Source organism: Ruditapes philippinarum, unplaced genomic scaffold, assembly GCF_026571515.1.
Source record: "Ruditapes philippinarum isolate M1 unplaced genomic scaffold, ASM2657151v2 ctg8701_1_1_1_1, whole genome shotgun sequence".
In the NCBI taxonomy this organism is placed as follows: domain Eukaryota; kingdom Metazoa; phylum Mollusca; class Bivalvia; order Venerida; family Veneridae; genus Ruditapes; species Ruditapes philippinarum.
This window is the reverse complement of record NW_026858654.1, coordinates 1-16,248: the sequence shown is the minus strand read 5'-3', so window position 1 is coordinate 16,248 and position 16,248 is coordinate 1. Positions and strand designations below refer to the sequence as shown.

Below are 16,248 nucleotides of genomic sequence, written 5' to 3'. Positions count from 1 at the left end.
TTCAGAGTCTGTTTTGTTATAGATTTAGAATCTGATTTATTTGGTGAATTGATATACATGTACATGTATTTATGTTAATGAATTGATATATATATATATATATGTAAGTGAATTGATATATTTATGTTAGTGAATTGATATTTTTTAGATTCCATATGAAATAAAATGGAGTAAGCAGGTTGAGAACATGGAAAAACTACTAAATACAGAAGGAAGTACACTGGTTATCAGTGAAGCTAAGATTAGCGATTCTGGGGTTTATGTGTGTACAGGCAGTAACTCTATCTATGTTGATACAGATAATGCTGAGCTGATTGTTAATAAAAGTATGTATATACCTTTATTAACATTGTAATAAAAGTATGTGTACAGCTACCTATATTAAAATTGTAATAAAAGTATGTGTATAGCTTCCTATATTAACATTGTAATAAAAGTATGTGTATAGCTTCCTATATTAACATTGTAATAAAAGTATGTGTATAGCTTCCTATATTAACATTGTAATAAAAGTATGTGTATAGCTTCCTATATTTACATTGTAATAAAAGTATGTGTATAGCTACTGATATTAACATTGTAATAAAAGTATGTGTATAGCTTCCTATATTTAAATTGTAATAAAAATATGTGTATTGCTACTGATATTAACATTGTAATAAAAGTACGTGTATAGCTTCCTATATTTACATTGTAATAAAAGTATGTGTATAGCTACCTATACTAACATTGTAATAAAAGTATGTGTATAGCTACCTATATTAACATTGTAATAACAGTAATTTTTATATTACCAAAGCTCTTTTACTATCAAGCACTAAGAATAGTTGAGTGTATTTCAGGGTGTCCTGGTTTAATTTTGTTTCCTTGTATAAATGGTATATTTCAGGGTGTCCAGGTTTTAGTTTTAGTCCTTGTATAAATGATATATTTCAGGGTGTCCTGGTTTAAGTTTGATTCCATGTATAAATGATATATTTCAGGATGTCCAGGTTTAAGTTTTAGTCCTTGTATTATGATATATTTCAGGGTGTCCGGGTTTTAGTCCTTGTATAAATGATATATTTCAGGGTGTTCAGGTTTTAGTTTTAGTCCTTGTATAAATGATATATTTCAGGGTGTCCAGGTTTTAGTTTTAGTCCTTGTATAAATTATATATTGCAGGGTGTCCTGGTTTTAGTTTTAGTCCTTGTATAAAAATGTATATATAATTTGTTTAAATGATCCTATTAAGGTTTTTTAGTTTTAGTCCTTGTATAAATGATATATTTCAGGGTGTCCAGGTTTTAGTTTTAGTCCTTGTATAAATGGTATATTGCAGGGTGTCCTGGTTTTAGTTTTAGTCAATGTATAAAATTTATAATAAATGATTTAATTAATGGTGCCCTGGTTTAAGTTTGTTTCCTTGTATAAATGGTATATTTCAGGGTGTCCGGGTTTTAGTTTTAGTCCTTGTATAAATGGTATATTTCAGAGTGTCCTGGTTTTAGTTTTAGTCCTTGTATAAATGATATATTTCAAGGTGTCCGGGTTTAAGTTTTAGTCCTTGTATAAATGGTATATTTCAGGGTGTCCTGGTTTTAGTTTTAGTCCTTGTATAAGTGATATATTTCAAGGTGTCCGGGTTTTAGTTTTAGTCCTTGTATAAATGATATATTTCAGAGTGTCCGGGTTTTAGTTTTAGTCCTTGTATAAATGATATATTTCAGGGTGTCCTGGTTTTAGTTTTAGTCCTTGTATAAATGATATATTTCAAGGTGTCCGGGTTTTAGTTTTAGTCCTTGTATAAATGATATATTTCAGAGTGTCCGGGTTTTAGTTTTAGTCCTTGTATAAATGGTATATTTCAGGGTGTCCGGGTTTTAGTCCTTGTATAAATGATATATTTCAGGGTGTCCGGGTTTTAGTTTTAGTCCTTGTATAAATGATATATTTCAGGTTGTCCTGGTTTTAGTTTTAGTCCTTGTATAAATGGTATATTTCAGGGTGTCCAGGTTTTAGTTTTAGTCCTTGTATAAATGAAATATTTCAGGGTGTCCAGGTTTTAGTTTTAGTCCTTGTATAAATGGTATATTTCAGGGTGTCCAGGTTTTAGTTTTAGTCCTTGTATAAATGATATATTTCAGGGTGTCCGGGTTTTAGTTTTAGTCCTTGTATAAATGGTATATTTCAGGGTGTCCAGGTTTTAGTTTTAGTAAAATGATATATTTCAGGTTGTCCTGGTTTTAGTCCTTGTATAAATGGTATATTTCAGGGTGTCCAGGTTTTAGTTATAAGTGATATATTTCACGTTGTCCTGGTTTTAGTTTTAGTCCTTGTATAAATGGTATATTTCAGGGTGTCCTGGTTTTAGTTTTAGTCCTTGTATAAATGATATATTTCAAGGTGTCCTGGTTTTAGTTTTAGTCCTTGTATAAATGATATATTTCAAGGTATCCTGGTTTTAGTTTAGTCCTTGTATAAATGGTATATTTCAGGGTGTCCTGGTTTTAGTTTTAGTCCTTGTATAAATGATATATTTCAGGGTGTCCGGGTTTTAGTTTTAGTCCTTGTATAAATGGTATATTTCAGGGTGTCCAGGTTTTAGTTTTAGTCCTTGTATAAATGATATATTTCAGGGTGTCCGGGTTTTAGTTTTAGTCCTTGTATAAATGATATATTTCAGGGTGTCCAGGTTTTAGTTTTAGTCCTTGTATAAATGGTATATTTCAGGGTGTCCAGGTTTTAGTTTTAGTCCTTGTGTAAATGGTATATTTCAGGGTGTCCAGGTTTTAGTTTTAGTCCTTGTATAAATTATATATTTCAGGGTGTCCAGGTTTTAGTTTAAGTCCTTGTGTAAATGGTATATTTCAGGGTGTCCAGGTTTTTGCTTTAGTCCTTGTATAAATGGTATATTTCAGGGTGTCCTGGTTTTAGTTTTAGTCCTTGTATAAATGATATATTTCAGGTTGTCCGGGTTTTAGTCCTTGTATAAATGATATATTTCAGGGTGTCCAGGTTTTAGTTTTAGTCCTTGTATAAATGATATATTTCAGAGTGTCCAGGTTTTAGTTTTAGTCCTTGTATAAATGATATTTTTCAGGGTGTCCAGGTTTTAGTTTAAGTCCTTGTATAATTGATATATTTCAGGGTGTCCAGGTTTAAGTTTGATTCCATGTATAAATGATATATTTCAGGATGTCCAGGTTTAAGTTTGATTCCATGTATAAATGATATATATCAGGATGTTCAGGTTTAAGTTTGATTCCATGTATAAATGATATATTTCAGGGTGTCCAGGTTTAAGTTTGATTCCATGTATAAATGATATATATCAGGATGTTCAGGTTTAAGTTTGATTCCATGTATAAATGATATATTTCAGGGTGTCCAGGTGAATTTCTCTGTTCAAATGGGTCATGTATCTCTCAAGACTATGTATGTGATATAACTGAGGATTGTCCTGATGGTGAAGATGAACTGAATTGTGGTATTTATACAACAATAATCACTATAACTTTACATAGTTCTGTACAGAATATGTTAAAAAAAAATACACAATCATACTTACAATAATTATAATATCACAAAAAAGGTTTGTTTTCAATGTACTATAACCATTACATATTTTATTTTATTTCATGCTTTCCAGTGTTTTATTGTAATATATCAGATGATTATATTCTGATTAACCACTAGTGAAATTTATAAAATATAATTTTCACTGTAGCCGGACTATATCTGAATGCGGATGAAAAGAAAATTAAACTAAATGGAATAACAGGCAGAAATAAATGCTGTCATACGTAAATTTTGCTTCTCCAGGAAAAGAAAGTCGATGTCACCATACATCATGTTAAAAATGTAACAAAATTAGAAAAATTTAACAGAACTATATTTCAAAATTGATGATGTGACGTAATGATGTGATGACGTCACAAAGGAGAATCGCGACGTTACGCGGCAAAATCAGTAAAAAATACTTAAATTCACTTAAAAAGCATGAAATATAAAGAAAATTTATTTGTTTTACATATAAGATTGAAATAATTTCATTCGTGAACACCAGCTATTATATTTCACTCGTGGCTACGCCACTCGTGAAAATATTGCATCTGGTGTTCACTCAGTGAAATTATATTTCAATCTTACATACAAAACAAACAAATATCCTCTATATATTTTATGCATCTTGTGGTTTAGGGGTTGCCTTTGATGGTTGAGGTATAAGAATTGCAGCCATTGTTTATCCCTGTGTGATTGTAAGAGGCCACTTAATGGGTTCAAATAACTGGAGTCTATGAATCTCTTAGCTCCAGCATGGGAGGTGGTTTTTAACACTGGTGTTGCTTTGAAGTTTGAAAAACACAAAAACAAACTATACTGTGATATAAGACAAGATACACTGTATGATAAAAAAGATTAAAGTAATTAACTGTATGTGATAGAGATGAGGTAAACTGTATGATTCAATTAAGAAAAGATATACTGTATGATATAAAACTGAGATAAACAGTGTGATAGTGATTAAAGATATACTGTATTATATAAAAATGAGATAAACTGTATGATATTTACCTTTAACTGCACAAGCATATTGTGAAAAATGGCTGTTTTCATTAAAAAGCCTCTTGTTACAAGTTCAACTGCTATGAAACTATAAATAATACTTCAATACTGATCAAACTTGGCACAAATATTGACTTGACCATAATCTTTCTATCAGTGTGCCGAATTTTAAATTTTCTGTTACCATGGCAACAGGAGGACATCTAATAATTGCCAAAAATCACTATTTTACATTGATTTTTTTCAAAACTTCTCTATGAATTGAGATAGAGTCAAAGGCTTGTCAGCGTTGCTTACATATTATGTAAAGGTTGTTAAGGTAGACCTTAAGCCATTTAAGCCTGTCACAGGTCCAAAAGTTTTTTGATGATGAGGGGGCTGCTGACCCCCTGCAAACACCCAAGCTGAATGGGGCACATCACCACTCTGTCACCTTTTCATAGGGGACCGCTCACTTTTTTTAAAAACATTTTTCAAAAATAAAACAAGTGTTTGGGGACAAAATAGGGCATTTTTTTCATTATTAGTGGCCTCAGAAGTGGTGGGGGGGGGGGGGTAAAAATCCGGAAAAAAAACCCATCTATATGAGGTATAAGGTTAAAAAAGATATATTGTATTATATTTGAATGAGATACACTGTATGAATTAAAGATGAGATATACTGTAATATATAAAGAATAGATAAACTGTATGTTATAAAGACAAGATAAAAATGAATATGATAAAAGATAAAATATATGGTTTTAATTTAAATTTCAGATATCTGTGAGAGTAATCAGTTTGATTGTGGTGATGGAACTTGTGTATTCAATGATGTAGTCTGTGATGGATATGATGATTGTGACAATGGAACAGATGAGGTGGATTGTAAGTAATGCCCTATTATAAATCAGATGGATTGGAAGTAGTACCCTATTATAAATAAGGTTGATTGTATGTAATGCCCTATTATAAATAAGGTTGATTGTATGTAATGCCCTATTATAAATGAGATGGATTGTATGTAATGCCCTGTTATGAATAAGGTCGATTGTAAGTAATGCCCTATTATAAATAAGGTCGATTGTAAGTAATGCCCTATTATAAATAAGGTCGATTGTAAGTAATGCCCTATTATGAATAAGGTTGATTGTAAGTAATGCCCTATTATAAATAAGGTCGATTGTAAGTAATGCCCTATTATAAATAAGGTCGATTGTAAGTAATGCCCTATTATAAATAAGGTCGATTGTAAGTAATGCCCTATTATAAATCAGATGGATTGTAAGTAATGCTCTACTATAGATCAGATGAATTGGAAGTAATGCTCTATCATGAATCAGGTGGATTGAATGTAATGCCCTATTATAAATGAGATGGATTGTAAGTAATGCCCTACTATAAATCAGATGGATTGGAAGTAATGCCCTAATATGAATCAGGTGGATTGAATGTAATGCCCTATTATAAATGAGATGGATTGTAAGTAATGCCCTACTATAAATCAGATTGATTGGAAGTAATGCCCTACTATGAATCAGGTGGATTGTAAGCAATGCCCTATTATAATTATAATGTCCAATCACTTGAACACCACTGAACAGGCAGATAAGGGGAATGTCCAAACATCACAGATCAGACAGATAAGGGGAATGTCCAACCTCTTCAACCCACAGATCAGGCAGAGCAGGGGAATGTCAAATCACTTCAACACCACAGGTAAGACAGAATCACTTTAACACCACAGATCAGGCAGATAAGGGGAATGTCCAATTACTTCAACACCACTGATCAGGCAGATAAGGGGAATGTCCAATCACTTCAACACCACAGATCAGGCAGATAAGGGGAATGTCCAATCACTTCAACACTACAGATCAGGCAGATAAGGGGAATGTCCAATCACTTCAACACCGCAGATCAGGCAGATAAGGGGAATGTTCAATCACTTCAACACCACAGATCAGACAGATAAAGGGAATGTCCAATCTCTCTAACACCACAGATCAGGCAGATAAGGGGAATGTCCAATCACTTCAACACGGCAGATAAGGCAGATAAGGGGAATGTTCAATCACTTCAATACCACAGATCAGACAGATAAAGGGAATGTCCAATTTCTCTAACGCCACAGATCAGGTAGATCAGGAGAATGTTCAATCATTTCAACACCACAGATCAGGCAGATAAGGGGAATGTCCAATACTTCAACACTGCAGATTGGGCAGATATGGGGAATGTACAATTACTTCAACACCACAGATCAGGCAGATGTGGGGAATGTCCCATCACTTCACTACCACAGATTAGGCAGATAAGGGGAATGTTCAATCAATTCAACACCACAGATCAGGCAGATAAGGGGAATGTCCAATTACTTTAACACTACAGATTGGGCAGATATGGGGAATGTACAATTACTTCAACACCACAGATCAGGCAGATGTTGGGAATGTCCCATCACTTCACTACCACAGATTAGGCAGATAAGGGTAATGTCCAATCACTTCAACACAACAGATCAGGTAGATAAGGGGAATGTTCAATCACTTCAACACCACAGACCAGGCAGATAAGGGGAATGTCCAATGACTTCAACACTACAGATTGGGCAGATATGGGGAATGTCCAATTACTTCAACACCACAGATCAGGCAGATGTTGGGAATGTCCCATCACTTCACCACCACAGATTAGGCAGATAAGGGTAATGTCCAATCACTTCAACACAACAGATCAGGTAGATAAGGGGAATGTTCAATCACTTCAACACCACAGACCAGGCAGATAAGGGGAATGTCCAATGACTTCAACACCACAGATCAGACAGAAATGGGGAATATTCTAGCACTTCAACACCTCAGAGCAGGTAGATAAGGGGAATGTTCAATCACTTCAACACCACAGATCAGGTAGATAAAAGGAATGTTCAATCACTTCAACACCACAGATCAGGCAGATAAGAGGAATGTTCAATCACTTAACACCACATATCAAACAGATAAGAGGAATGTTCAATCACTTCAAACACCACAGATCAAGCAGATAAGAGGAATGTCCAATCACTTCAACACCACAGATCAGACAGAAATGGGGAATATTCAAGCACTTCAACACCACATATCAGGCAGATAAGAGGAATGTCCAATCACTTCAACACCACATATCAGGCAGATAAGAGGAATGTCCAATCACTTCAACACCACATATCAGGCAGATAAGAGGAATGTCCAATCACTTCAACACCACATATCAGGCAGATAAGAGGAATGTTCAATCACTTCAACACCACATTTCAAGCAGATAAGAGGAATGTCCAATCACTTCAACACCACATATCAGGCAGATAAGAGGAGTGTCCAATCACTTCAACACCACATATCAGGCAGATAAGAGGAATGTCCAATCACTTCAACACCACATATCAAGCAGATAAAAGGAATGTCCAATCACTTCAACAACACATATCAGGCAGATAAGAGGAATGTCCAATCACTTCAACACCACATATCAGGCAGATAAGAGGAATGTCCAATCACTTCAACACCACATATCAAGCAGATAAGAGGAATGTCCAATCACTTCAACACCACTTATCAGGCAGATAAGAGGAATGTTCAACACCACAGTCTGCAATTGCAGCCATGGAACTGTGATCATAGTGCTGGTTAAACAGTTTTCATTAAATGAGTTACTCACAGCACTTGAGTTTAATAGTTTCATTGTCTGCCTAAGAAATAATGCATAATGTGTGCTACAGATTGTTGTCCCTTTTTGTGTTCTATTATCAGAATACAATCAATATCTTAGAAAACACTGAGATCAAGAACTTTCCAGTCTTTGCCATCTTTTGTAGGGGTAAATCAAGGTTTTTTTATTAATTATTGTTTTGCCTCTGGGTGAAATGATGGTGCATTATTTAACACATAGTCGTAAATCTCTGTATTAAGATAACACTGTTAAAGTTTTGGATTTAAGCATGCAACAGTCAGCTTGGTGTGCTCCTGATCAACTCTCGGAAGTTTTTTGTACCTAACAAACTGAGAGCTTAATCTCATTACCAGGTCTTCATTAAGAACAAACTGTACTGGTTATATACTGCAAATTCACTTATATTCTTGGGCATGAAATTTCGTGGTTTTGTCAAAACGGGCATTTTCGTGGGTTCTTAAATTCGTGGATTTTCGTTTTCTTGTTAAAAAAAATTCAGTAACCTAATGCAAAGTAATCTTAAACTTAATCGCCGAACATTTTACTTACAACATGTAAAGTTGTCACACAGCGCTTGTCAATAAATTTAATCCTTGCCTCTGGGCATAACTCTAATATAGCACAATTACTGCCGATAATTGACTGCAATTAACACATTTATGTGACATGATATGCACCTCCATTGAACACACACCCCCTGTAATTCGCCGACGTAAACATTTCATATTTTATACGACACCTGACAGGTTTTAACCAGCGAGTTTAAAAGTTGACAACATATTTGACAGTACACGCAACGTCACAGCGACTGTATAAATTTACATGCATATAAATTAATCTCGGTAAATAACACGAGTATATGTGGATCTTGTAAAAGTCGGTGGCGTCTTTGATGTTTACGGAATAACATTCGCACAAATACAGATTAAAATTCATATAAACTGGATCATTTAAAAACGACAAAAAAATGTACAATAAATCTGTTTTAGCGATCATATTTTTTTTTTATAGTTTTGTGTACTTACGACATTATTATCAAATACCATTTTTTTAATTAATAAGAACAAACTGACAATTTTCATTAGCGCTAATTATTGAACTGCCTGGGTTTGCCATATTTACTCGATTATGTTAACACAATCAAGTCCTAGTAGACTACAACGATCAAGTATGTATATGCGACATTTGTGACAGTAAATTGAGGACATATAATCGAGTTTTCTTTCAAGTTTCTTAAATATTGCAAACGGATTTAATATGTCACTAACCTGATTATCTGTCTGTATTTACATCTATTTCACGAAATATCGGCCGGAAAAGAGCCGACGCATGTTTGTAATATATAGAACAGAGACTGGGTAAGAAGTATTTGTTGGGATAAAAGTTTGTCGGATCTTAAATTCGTGGATTGACCTAACCACGAAAACCACGAAAATTCGTGCCCCACAAATAATAATGATTTTACAGTATCTCTGTTAAACACACATGTCAGCCATAGAAATATTTGTACTTTACTATAGACCATGTAGGGATTGTAACACAACCTCTCAAGACAGGCATCATACTAGAAGCTCTGCTGGCCATGCTTGAATTCTATCACACATGTTTTTACTGAATCATATAAAGCGGCAACATTCCCTAATGTTACTAACATATCAGTATGGATATTTATAGTTGCTAGACTGTTCTATTTTTTGCAAATATTGAATCACTGGTCTTTCAGCTATTTCGTTTATTTTTCAAAAATATTTTGTATTGTTTAGAGACCAAATGACACATTAGTCATCGAGTACACAATCTTAAATAGAAGAGCGGAAAATGACTTTCCTGATTAATTCATTCAATAATATTGTAAAGTGAGTTTTAAGGATCTTTAAGTTATATTGTATTAATATGTAAAAATAATTCCATAATTTATACTTTTAATTAGTTAATGCAAAATATTTTTAATGTTCATAATCCTGTTCATTTATATTGTTTTAGACATATATGATTGATGTAAAGCGCCTTTGAACATTTTAATGAAAAGGGCGCTATATAAATGTGGTATTTATTTATTTATATTATAATACAATGCTCACAATTTAACAGTCAGCCGTTTAGATCTGCTGTTTATACTTCAGGTTGTGTTGGTAGGTTTCAGTGTTTAGACGGAAACTGTGTTGATGGTGATAAATTATGTGATGGTTTACCAGACTGCAGTGAAGAAGAGGATGAAAGCAATTGTAGTAAGTTTGTTAGCTTTACAAATAACCTTATGATACACTTGACTATAAGGATCTTGCACTGGCTGTCAGTACAGACCAGAATATCTAGTTCAATGGTAACTGTTTACAGTGGTCATGAGGCTCTGCTGAGTTTCCGCTAGACAGTACCCTATAGCTACATATTCTTGTCTGTTACGACAGCCGATGTTTGATTCTGTTTCTTGCATATAACATATTAATTATATTTTGGGAAGTAATTACTAAAAGTAATATTTCCATTCCACATTTTTTTCTTACAGTAGGGTATGGACTTCATTCATAATGGCAAAATGATGTCACTCTTATAATGCAATTCATTCACAGAAAGCGCACGGGTATGACGTTACTTGTCTTACACAGAAGGAAGTTAGATTTTTCTAGCACTGGTGTAAACAGTAGATAATTCTGTCTAATATGCAAGAATATTATTTTTGTTATATTTTGAAGCTCATTGAAGGTTTACAGTTCCTAAAGTAATTATAATATCTTTGTAAAGAAATATTTATTTTCTTAGATCAAAAAGAAAATTACTTGAATAATAAGGAGCATTGTATAGACATTATTATGTTTACATCATGTTAGTCACATGGTATAAATATGAGGATAAATACTGCAAAACCAGTCATTAACTGCATACATGTATCATCATATTTCTACTGGGTGACTGACACAGTAAGGGCTATTTTCTCATATAAAGACCTATTTTTAGATTGTAGATTTTAAGTGCCATTTGCAATGTGTAAATAACTTTCTAAGTTCACTTTACAATATTTGATTTTAAAAATATTTCAAAAATGTTCAAGAAAATAAGCATGAAATTGGATGTTTACGGTAAATAAGTACAGGATAAGTAAAGAATTTTCTGTTCTTAATGTCAATGGCTAGATAATCAGGTGTTAAGACCACCCTGCTTATCCACTTTTAACCTTTTCCCTTATATAAGCGTGTTTCGACGGCTTTCCCCCCCCCCCCCCTTCTTGAGGCTTCAAACAGTGAAGAAATGGCCTATTTAGGCCCAAAAACACTGTTTTTCGTTTGAGAAATGTTGTTAAAAAAAGTGACCAATTTTTCGGCGCGGTCCCCATCCAAATGTTACATCAGGGGGTTGTTAGAAGGGGGATGTGCCCCCATTCTGTTTGGGGGGTTTGAAGGGGGGCAGAGTCCCCCTCATCGCCAAGAAATTTTTGGACATGTGACAGGCTAAAAATGGCCTCAGGTCGATCTTAGGGTAACTAGTAACCGACGCTGAAAAGCCTTTTACTCTATCTCAATTCATTGAGAAGTTTCAGCACTTTGAAATCAGTTTTGCTGGAAAAAAAACAATGCAAAATAGTGATTTTTGGCAATTTTGAGACGTCCCCCCATTGCCATGGTATCAGGCAATTTACAATTGAGCATGCTGTTACAGAGGCTATGGTCTAGTCAACATTTGTGCCAAGTTTCATTAGTATTGAAGCATTTTTCATAGTTTCATAGCAGTTTGAACTTGTTACAGGAGGCTTTTCAATGAAACAGACAAAAGCCCCCCCCCCCCCCAAGACGAAAGCCCCCCCCCCCCCCATGAAATTTACACGTAGGACAAAAGCCCCCCCATCAAAAATACAGGTAGGACAAAAGCCCCCCCCCCCCCCCAGTCCATCAAACAATGGTTTTTGAGAATGTTGACAGTTTAAATCCGGAACTTGATGTATTGAGACATTGTATTTAAACAAATTCGGTATGTTTAATTTAACAAATAAATGCAATTGTTTTAAAAGATAATTTACTTAAAGATTTAAATTTAAAGGTACAAAAGTTCTAATTTGATTTATTGTGTAATTTGTATATACAGTAAACTCCGCTTATAACGAACTCACTGGGACATTCAAAACCTGTTCCTTATATCCGGAGTTCCTTGTAAGCATATAGTGAATTAGTTCCTTATATCAGGAGTTTTAATAGCGAACAGATTTACATATAACGAACTGATTGTTTACCATTGTCCGCCATTTTTGAAGAGTATTTGATTAAGAAATAGAAATATTAGTCATTTATTTATATTTTAGACACATTTATACCCGAGAGCGTACTTTTTGGAATTTGAAAATCATTGCTATTTCAGTTTTAGTTTTACTCCCTATCTCAATTTCACATAAAATATAATATTTTGTTTCTAAACTCTTTTCGTTTTCTTTCCATGATTGAGAATTTTGTTTGTTTGTTTGTTTCATTTTACGCCTTTTTCAACAGTATTTCAGTCATATAGGCGGGTAGTTTCCTAACCATCGTTCATGATTGAGAATAAACAAGACTTTCGATTTTTCCTTCCTTTTATATTGAATATCTTCTATTATAATTTAAGGGTGACTCATAATGTAAGATATATATTACTTTTCATTTAAATCAAGAGTCTTTTGCATTTTGCAATGGATCATGCTTGCAGGCATGCATGATTATGTTGAAAACCAAACATAAATTATTATAATTATTTTACTCGAGCAAAACTATTGAAGAAAATAAATAAATAACCATTTTATCTTGGTGAAAAGAGCTCATGCTTAAAATGTCCTAAATAGAAAACTATACTAATTCATTTGAATAGATGTATTGAAGTAAATACAACGATAAACGGTACATTCACCCGAGTTTTAATCCGTGCGAATGAAAATGAAAGTTGAAAATGCAGGATCTATTTACGGATAGCCAATATTTTGGAGTTTGTTATAAAAGTGTAATTTTCTGTACTATTAGCTAAATTGGGACTAAGAAATGAGTTCCTTTTAAGCGATAATTCCTTATAACCGTGTTCGCTATAACCATATATTTTTATATTAAATAAAGAAGGGCAAAATTCGAGCCAAAATAAATTGTTCCCTATAACCGGAAGTTCGCTATAACCGTGTTCGCTATAAATGAAGTTTACTGTAATTCATTGATGATATAAATGTTTTTATTAGTCCCCTACCAGTTTAACCGGAGGGGACTTTAGGTTTACCCTCCGTCCGTCTGTCCGTCTGTCTGTCTGTCCGTCTGTCTGTCAGTCTGTCAGTCCGTCAGTCCGTCCGTCCACAAAACTGGATCCCGCGATAACGCAAAAAGTACTGAAAATATTTTTATGAAACTTGATATATGGATAGATGGCAGTATGGAGATTATGCACGTCTTTTTTTTTTCTTCCTATGTTGAAAATTCTGGTTGCTATGGCAACAAATAGTCTGAAAATATGGCAAATTTAACACATAAACTGGATCCAGTGATAACTCAAAAAGTACTGAAAAATATTTTTATGAAACTTGAAATATGGGTAGATGGCAGTCTGGAGATTATGCACATCTTTTTATTTTCTTCCTATGTTGAAAATTCTGGTTGCTATGGCAACAAATAGCCCTGAATTTCAAGATTTCTGATTTAAATTTTCAGCTTTTTCACTCTATGTGTTCTTTATTTCTTAAGGTGTTTTTACTTCAAACTTTAAATATAAGTTCCTGGTCATCAACCACCATCATATGTGACAAGGTTTATAACTCTAGCACAAAAAATATTAATATTACCTCCCTTGAACTTAGATTTTTTAGGGGAAAAAATGTTGTCTTTTTTTTAAATAACTTCTTTATTTTCCTAATGTATCTACTTCAAACTTCATATATATGTTTCTTATTATCACTCGACATTTTTGAGAAGGTTAAAATACTCTAGCAAGACTATTTCCAGAATTATGTCCCCCTTGAACTTAGATTTTTTTTCGAGAAAAACTGGTATTTTCACTCCAACTTCTTCATTCCTTATAGATTTACTTTAAAATCCCACATCGTAATAATATGACAAGGTTGTAATAAACATAATTTCCTTACTAAGCATGGAAACTTAACACATTACTGTGATATAAACAAACTTATTTTATTATGTTTTTGTGGTCGATTTTTTCAAATACAGACTTCATCCTTCAAATTCATTATAAATGGCAATACACAGGAGTGTATGACAATTAAAGAACTTTTTGAGGGACCGGTAGGGGACTACTGTATTGCCCGCAATACTATCAAATGCTTGTGTTTATTATATATTGTACAGTACAAATGTAAATGAATATTTTAAGAGAATCGCTTATCAACGCTTATCAAGGAAATAAGTGAAAGGCGGATACTTGTATAGATTTATTTGAAGTATAACCCAAGGTCCCGAAACACTGGGCGTGTGAAAAATGATAGTAATTATAGTAATCAGTCTGGTCTATAGACCTTAGGGGGGCTTTTGTTTGATGGACTGGTTGGGCTTTTGTCCTACCTGTTTTTTTTTAGGGGGGGCTTTTGTCCTATGTGTAAATTTAATGGGGGTGGGGGCTTTTGTCCACCTTGTCATTTTTAAATGGGGGGCTTTTTGTCCTACACTCTTTAAGACCACCAGATTCAGTCCCAATTCTTTGTTTTGTTCTTGATTTGACCCCACAGTTGAGACCACTGATTTAAAGTCGAACACCTACGTAGATCTTGAATGTGTTGTTATGTTGTTATTATCTGTTTGAATGCTCTTAGGCATGACACTTGATTTCATTACGTGTCAATAACACCTTATATCATTGGGATATTGTATGAAATCAGATGAGAAAGTAAATTTTATAGTGGTTGAATGCTGCTTTAAGCATGTTGATTATGCAAAGAATTAATTTTCTATTTGATGGGTGAATTTATAATGTACAACATATAATAATTAATATTCAAATTAGACCACATAGAATTTGATATTAGATGTCTTTCTTCCCATCAGATGTTAAATTATAACACACTTTTATATTGTATTTGTAGGTTAAGATACATATTGTTTGTTCATCCAAAATGACTACAATAGACCATGGTCAAAAGTGTGTAAGCAGTGATAAGAATATTCACAATTAAGACCACCCCGCAATTAAGACCACTTTGGTCCAGTCCCGATGTTGGTCTTAATTGGGGGATTTTACTGTACTTAAAAGATGATATGCTAGTTTCTTATATTCTTACTTTTTGTTAAAAATGACACATGTCAACATAGGAAATGATATAAACCAGCGAATCATTTATTGTCAAACTTATTGAATGTAATTTATTTTTCCCACAACTTCTAGCTTATTGTGCTATTGATGAATTTCACTGTGGACTTGGTAGTTGTATACCAGAATCACAAGTCTGTGACCAAGTGAGTCAATGTGAGGACTCTTCTGATGAGTTTAATTGTGGTCAGTATATTTCCAACTAATCTTTACTATCATTAAATCTCCAACTGTATCTGTTGTTTTCCAATTCTAGTGTTTGCCTAGTTTTTAGTCAGTATATCTCAAGCTATATCTATTGTTTGTAGTCAGTATATCTCAAACTGTATCTATTGTTTGCCTTGTTTGTAGTCAGTATATCTCAAACTGTATCTATTGTTTGCCTAGTTTGTAGTCAGTATATCTCAAGCTATATCTATTGTTTGCCTTGTTTGTAGTCAGTATATCTCAAACTGTATCTATTGTTAATCTAGTTTGTAGTCAGTATATCTCAAACTGTATCTATTGTTAATCTAGTTTGTAGTCAGAATATATGCAGGTGTATCTTTTGTTTGCCAAGTTTGTAGTCAGTATATTTCAAACTGTATCTATTGTTAACTTAGTTTGTAGTCAGTATATTTCAAGCTTTATCTATTGTTTGCCTAGTTTGTAGTCAGAATAACTCCAGCTGTATCAATTGTTTTGCCTTTAGTGGCGGCATGGCCCCAGTGGGTAATGCCCCCAGACTGGTAAAACCCTTTGATCTCCCAGCGGATGGGG

The 16,248-nt window shown here is 33.6% G+C and overlaps 1 protein-coding gene across 1 annotated transcript in view; it reads left to right on the top strand.

Moving 5' to 3' along the window:
* LOC132753850 (low-density lipoprotein receptor-related protein 2-like) overlaps positions 1 to 15,675 on the top strand; it is a gene marked incomplete at its 3' end in the record, with an annotated part of 36,583 nt that extends 20,908 nt beyond the window's left edge. Inside the window, 5 exon segments of the mRNA XM_060744388.1 lie at positions 149 to 326; positions 3,365 to 3,469; positions 5,308 to 5,415; positions 10,362 to 10,466; positions 15,565 to 15,675. Of these exon segments, the coding sequence (XP_060600371.1) occupies positions 149 to 326; positions 3,365 to 3,469; positions 5,308 to 5,415; positions 10,362 to 10,466; positions 15,565 to 15,675 (607 nt within the window).
* Between the last annotated feature and the right edge of the window lie 573 nt (positions 15,676 to 16,248).